This window comes from Arvicola amphibius, chromosome 1 (assembly GCF_903992535.2).
Source record: "Arvicola amphibius chromosome 1, mArvAmp1.2, whole genome shotgun sequence".
In the NCBI taxonomy this organism is placed as follows: domain Eukaryota; kingdom Metazoa; phylum Chordata; class Mammalia; order Rodentia; family Cricetidae; genus Arvicola; species Arvicola amphibius.
Window position 1 is genome coordinate 109,914,099 of NC_052047.1, and position 7,153 is coordinate 109,921,251.

At 38.0% G+C, this 7,153-nt stretch overlaps 1 protein-coding gene across 1 annotated transcript; it reads left to right on the forward strand.

Moving 5' to 3' along the window:
- Window positions 1-633: 633 nt before the first annotated feature.
- On the forward strand, window positions 634-1,579 carry LOC119818927 (olfactory receptor 494-like). The gene has a single exon (XM_038336798.1). The coding sequence runs from the start codon at window positions 635-637 to the stop codon at window positions 1,577-1,579; it is 945 nt and encodes a 314-aa protein (XP_038192726.1). The 5' UTR covers window position 634.
- Window positions 1,580-7,153: the final 5,574 nt, after the last annotated feature.

Consider the following 7,153-nt stretch of genomic DNA (forward strand, 5'->3'; position numbering starts at 1 on the left):
AACCTCTTAACTTCTTAATTTAAATATTTATAGAAAAGGGTTCTCTCTTAAAAATCATGTGAATTTATTCCATCACACTCCTGTTAGAAAACACTGTGATACTGGAAATGGATTTGGTGTGTTTTAATAAAAATTTATTATAATATGCTGCAGATTATTTATATTCTACATGATGATAAAATTAATAATTCGATGTACTTTAAGAGTGATGATCAATTTAGAAGTATTTAATGAGCTTACAAAAGGAAGTTTCATTTGTAAATTTAGTATGATCCCTCTTCCTTTCTAAATTATAACAAATAAACTTATAATTTGTATTTGCATTTCCTTATAATAAAACGTCATCATCATCAAGGCTAAATTTAAAATTATAAGACAGCATGGTGAGATGACTTAGAAAATAATTTTTATTTGTAAAAGAATTCTAGCTTTATTGCTTAAATAATTATTAACCACAAATGTAAAATAATGAGAACCCAAGTAAACCATCCATTGTTGGTTCAATGTTTTGAAAACTGTATTAGTTGTTAATGGTCTCCATGTATGTATTAAATAAAATGATGTGACTTATTTATAAAGCTCTTCCTGGAATGTCTCCCTGACAGCCTTGTTCTAGCAGCAGCCACACTGTCCCATGGCTCTCCTGGAGGGTGGAAACCACACTGCAATGACAGAGTTCATTCTATTGGGCCTGACAGATGACCCAGTCCTTAAAGTGGTCCTCTTCACCATCATTTTGTGCATCTACCTGGTGACCATGTCTGGGAACCTCAGCACCATCCTCCTCATCAGAGTCTCTTCCCAGCTCCATCACCCCATGTACTTTTTTCTCAGTCACTTGGCTTCTACTGACATAGGCTACTCATCTTCTGTCACCCCCAATATGCTTGTCAGCTTCCTGGTAAATCAAAGTACTATCTCATATCTTGGATGTTTTATACAGTTTGGTTCAGCTGGGTTTTTTGGAACACTTGAATGCTTCCTTCTGGCTACCATGGCTTATGATCGCTTCGTAGCAATTTGCAACCCACTGCTTTATTCAAACAAAATGTCCACACAAGTCTGCATCCAGTTAGTTGCAGGATGTTATATAGGGAGTTTTCTTGATACATTCTCCTTTGCCCTTTCCTTTCATTATTTTGTTTTCTGTGGACCAAACAAAGTCAATCACTTTTACTGTGATTTTGCTCCTTTGATGGAACTCTCCTGCTCTGATGTCAGTGTCTCTGCAGTTGTTACCACATTTTCTGCTGGATTAGTAATCATGATCACAGTCCTTGTCATAGCCATATCCTACACCTACATCCTCATCACCATCCTGAAGATGCGCTCCACTGAGGGCCGCCACAAGGCCTTCTCCACCTGCACCTCCCACCTCACTGCAGTCACTCTCTACTATGGAACCATCACCTTCATCTATGTGATGCCCAAGTCCAGCTACTCCACAGACCAGAACAAGGTGGTGTCTGTATTCTACATGGTGGTGATCCCCATGCTGAACCCCCTCATTTACAGCCTCAGGAATAATGAGATTAAGGGTGCTCTGAAGAGACAAGTTTTTAAGAAAATATTTTCTTAGGGTAATTTATTGTTCTGTAAGACAATAATTTAATAATGACTATTCCACCAAAACAATTGGAGCATCATCTACAGTTTGGCTGTTAGGGTTCTTGTTATTCCTTTTGTGCTCATCTTCTTTTTCTCCCAGTAGATGTAGTTGTTGTATTCATTGAATTTCCCTTTTTGTATTTTAAATATGTCTTTAAAAATATTATGCAGTATATTTTGTTCATATTCATTCCCTCTTCTAACTCATCTTATTGTAATTGCCTCTCCTATAAACCAAGTTTCTCTTTAATCATCCAATTTGTGCTGCCTGTGCATATTTAGAATTTTAGGCTTCAAATGAAGCATGCTTCACCTACTAGATACCACACCCTTAAAAGAAAACTGACTCTCTTTCTCCTAGAAGATATCATTTACCAATAATTCCTCAACCTTGGTGGTCTTTATGCTCATGTCCTCTCTTTATGCTGAGATTTTGTCTGGTTTGAGCTTGTGCATGCTGACATAGATAACATGAGCTCATATATGAAATTTTTCTGTGGTGTTCTGAAAACATTGTTTCTTTATAGCCATCCACCAGCTCTTGCTCTTAAAATCTTTCCACCTACATTTCATAACAATTCCTTAGCTTGGGAGGAAGAAGGTATGATACAGATATAGTGCTGTAACTCTCTATGTTCACGAGTTGTCTGCTAATCACCATATCCTGCAAAAAGAAGTTGTGCTAATGAGGGTTGGGAAATGAACTAATCTGTGGGTATAATGATAAGTCATTGAAAACTATTTTAACACTATGTCTATTAAGGAGAATAATGATGGTGGGTTCTTCCCTGGGATTTGTGACATGTTTAGGTTAGATTTTGAACCTGATAGTTGGTGTTAGTAATTTTCATCTTGTGGAGTTAGATCTAGTTCCACTCAGAAAGTGATTATTAACTCCCATACTATAGTCCCAGTAGGTATATCTTGCCAGGTTGGTGTTTATTTTACTTGAAATGCTGTCACTAATTGTCCATACAACACATACTTTTAAGCACTGTTATATTAGGCTACTCCTATTTTAAAGATTCAATTCATTCTATTCACTTTGGATTAAAATATAATAGAACACAAATACTCTTTAGAGAATTTAGATTTATAATAGAATAGATTCTAAATGCTTTTTTGAGTAGAATTCAAATACTCATCTAATTTCCACAAGTGCCTTCATGGAATACTCTGTCTTGCTTTTTAATTCTTAAGATTCTCGGGCTGAGGGCACTTGCTATTTTCTGTCTGGCAGCTTTTTGCCCACTCTCCATAACTTGAGCCCTTTTTAGTTTCCACCAGATCTTCACCTAACAGTCAAAAAATGTTGTCTTCCCATATCTTTTAATATGTATTGTCCCTTTCTCACTTCTCTACATAACTGATTTACATTGTCTCTGTCTCCTGCAGTTGTAGAGTTCACTTCCTAGTCTGTCTCCTGGAATGATAGTGTTAGAATTATCTAAGCACAGCTAACAACTATTACATAGAATGAAGCTTTTCAATAGTCCTAGGACGGATGAATTTGTCTGAGTGGGGAATTTGTAACTTTTTAAAATGTACTTGGAGTAGATACTGTCATGATTTCCTTTTCTCATGACAATTCTCTCACTTTTCTGTCTCTTTTTCTAAAGCTTCTTGGAGTTGACTGGTTTCTTTTTTTAATCAATGAATTTATTTTTTAAAACAACCTTTTCTCATTTCACATACCAATCCTAGTTCCCAATCCATCCACTCCTCCCTCTCCCATACCTTCCCCCACATCCCATACCCTAACCACTATTCAGTTGGTAAGGCTTTCCATGGGGAGTCAACAAAGTCTAGCACAACACTTTGAGGAATGACCATAGCCCTCCCCCCACTATGTCTAGGCTGAACAAGGCATTCCTCCAAAGAGAATGGGCTCCAGGAAGCAAGTTCAAGCAGTAGGAATAAATCTGGTCCCACTGGCAGTGGCCCCACAGACTGCCATAGCCATACAATTATCACCCACATTCAGTGGGTCTAGTTTGGTCCTATACTGGTTCTCTGCTGTCAGTCCAGAGTCAGGGAGCTCCCATTAGCTCAGATAAGTTGTTTCAGTGGGTATCCCCATCATGGTGTTAACCCTTTTGCTCCTCCTCACTCTCTTTGACTGGACTTGTGGGAGCTCTCTGTGAATAGCTGCATCAACTCTCATCATTTGCTAGATGAAGGTTCTATGCCTATAATTAAGGTAGTCATCAATCTGATTCTGAGGAAAGGCAAATTCAGGCATCCTCTCCACTACTGCTTAGGATCTTAGGTAGGGTCATTGATGTGGATTCTTGGGAATTTCCCTAGTACCAGGTTTCTTGTTAGCCCCATAATGGCTCCCAATATCAATATATTTCTCTTTTTTTCTTGTTCTCTCTCCTTGTCCTTCCCCCAACTCAACCATCCCATTCCCTCATGTTCTCATCCCCTCCCACTTCCCCCTCCTATATCTTTGCATTAGTGAGTAAATATCACAGAATGCCTCTAATTTTGACAGTCTAAAGCATGTGCAAGACACATTGAGAAAATATCCACTCCTGTTATCTACTATCAACCTATCCTTAATGATTCATAAATGGCAATACCTACATACCTGTTTTGTCCAACCTACTATTTCTAATCTGATTTTGTATACTGTCATTGTGAACTTGCTTTTATCTAGGCATATTTATTTATTTATTTATTTATTTTTTATTTTCCTTTTTTAAAATTTATTTTTCCATTTAAAAATTTACACTTCCCCCCTCCTCCTATTCCTCTCCCGCTAATCCACTTACCCTCCTCCCTTCTCCTCCCTCCTTAAGAGAGAGTAGGAAACCCTGCCCTGTGGGAAGTCCAAGCCCCCCTCCCCCAACATCAGATCCAGGCCTAGGAAGCTTTGCATCCAAATAGACTAGAATCCCAAAAAGCCAGTACATGCAGTAGAAACAAGTCCCAGTGCCTTTATCAATGGCTTCTCAGTCAACCCCCATTTTCAGCCACATTCAGAGAGTCTGGTTTGATCGCATGCTCCTTCAGTCCTGGTCCAGCTGGATTTCGTGATCTCCCATTAGAACAGGCACACTGTCTCAGGAGATGGACCAACCCCTTGCGGTTCAGACTTCCTTGCTGATTTTCTCCCTCCTTCTGCTCTTCAACTGGTCCCTGGGGGCTCAGTCCATTGCACTGATGAGGGACTTTGTCTCTATCTCCATCCATCACTGGACAAAGACTCTATGGTGATATTCAAGATAATCATCAGTGTGATAGTGAGGCAAGGCCAGTTCAGGCACCCTCTCCTCTGTTGCCCAAGAACCTAGTTGGGGACATCTCCATGGGTGCCTGGAATTCTCTCTAGAGCCAAGTCTCTTGCCAACCCTAAAATAGCTCCCTTAATGTAGATATCTTCTTCCCTACTCCTATATCTGTCCTTCCTCCATCTCCACCCTCCCAGTCCCCCAAGCTAAACCAATATTAGTGATATATCTTCACAATGTACAAAAGGATTATTCCACTTCCATTAACACTCATGCCACTGCTGTACCAGTGGGCATATTTTGCAGGCAAGTCTTATTGTGGTTCACAGTGTTCATATCTAAGTGAAATTAATAATTATTTTTATCTCTATTTGCCTGTCTAATACTTTAGAAACACAGACAAGTAGGGTAAATTTCCAGTTTCGTAACAGCTAAATTTCTCCATGTTCTATTTTTCTATTTTAAAATTATGTTGCTGTCTTCAACAATAGGTTCATAGTGTCAAGTTATGGTAGAAAACCAACAGGCTTGGAAATACTATGTTATGCTTGTACCATCTGTGGGAAAACTATTAGCTAACTACACAAAAAGATATAACTCATTTATAATACTAAGAATTTTATTTGGTAGTATATGATGTCTATTTGGGGCAAATAGTGCCAAAATAGAAACAAAAATAAATGAGACAAAACTGAGAAAAGCAGATTGGAATCTTAATTTTAGCATTAGGAATTTTATTATTTGACAATTCATTTCCTAGGTTTCTGATTCCATCATTCTCTATTTTGACTTATATGAATGCTTAATAACAAAGGCAGCATATTATATAAGAACCCTTAGAAGTGGTTCCAACTCAAATGGCTTCAGCACAGCCTTAACTTCATTTCTATACTACCTTCTAATGATTACATCCTGTCTCTTTTTGTAGTAGCAGTAGCTTGCAATTTTATCATTAATTTGAAATATGTTTTATATCCTTATATCCTCAAAATAATTCCATTTTAAAAACAGTACTATAAAATCTTGAATGTTATTCTGTAATCAAATATTGAAATTCTGATGATCTTTACATTTCTCTCTACAGTTTAGATGTACCTTTTAACAATTCTTATTGATGTTCAGAATAATGACATTTGCTACATTTAGCACCTAATATCTTACACTCCAATGTATTTATAACCATTTTTATCATAAGCTATTTAAGAAGATTTTTTTTAGTTTTTTATATATTTTTCTATTATTACAATTAAAAATTTCCGCCTCCTCCCCACCTCCCATTTCCCTCCCCCTCCCTCCACTCCCCTCTCACTCCCTTTCCAGTCCAAGGAGCAGTCAGGGTTCCCTGCCCTGCAGGAAGTCCAAGGTCCCCCCCCCCTCCATCCAGGTCCAGGAAGGTGCGCATATTGAAAGGTTTTATTTATGTGTTCCAAAGGGATAACCTACAATACTGGTTGGGAGAATTTAGCCCCCTTGGGCCTACTGCTCTTTGTTGTACTGTTGGACCCTAGAGTCCAATCACCAAGGAAGAGTCTCCCTAAGAGACCATTTGTCACACCACAGCTGATGTAAAAGCATGAAGATTTTTATTAATTCTGTCATGACAGGGTCTTTAAGCATTAGAGGCCAGAAAGACCCTGAATAGTTGGTAAAGGTTACTTTTAAAGGAAAAAGCCACAAAAGGAAAAGGATGTCTGGGGGTTGTTCTTTAACTATTATGATTGGCTTATTCAAAAGTGCTATTACCAATAATTGACTGGAGAGTAGTTGTCAGACCAGATGAGGTAAGGGAAAACATCTGAGGGTCACTTTGCCCCTTTCCCAGGGCCTAAGTCAAAACATCAGTAACTGAGTCAACACCTAACGGTTATCTTGTCCCTATTCAGGGAGATGGAAAGTTCCCAACATCTCAGTAAGTACATGTGTAGCTGGTAGGTCCTTGGTTCCCAGGAGGGAGGGGAGACTACTGCTGAGACTGAGAGGGCTCAGAATTGTCCTCAGAATTGTCTTAAAGTTTTACAGTACATAAAACATTTAATATTAAGTACAAAAATGGATTAATAAGAAAAAAAAGACATGGATTAATAAGATGTTGTAATGGTTTGGAGTCAGATAATGATTTGATTATTTTGGTATCCACAAATTACTATTGCTTAATAAATGCTAAGTAAACAGTCAAGTTGAATCAAACTGTTTCAAAAAAATCATGAGAACTTTTGGTGTAGGAGTTCCTTCTGTTTGTGTGTTGCTTTAATTGGTTAATGAATTAAAAAACTGCCTTGGCCTAGTTGACAGAGCAGAACTTAGGTAGG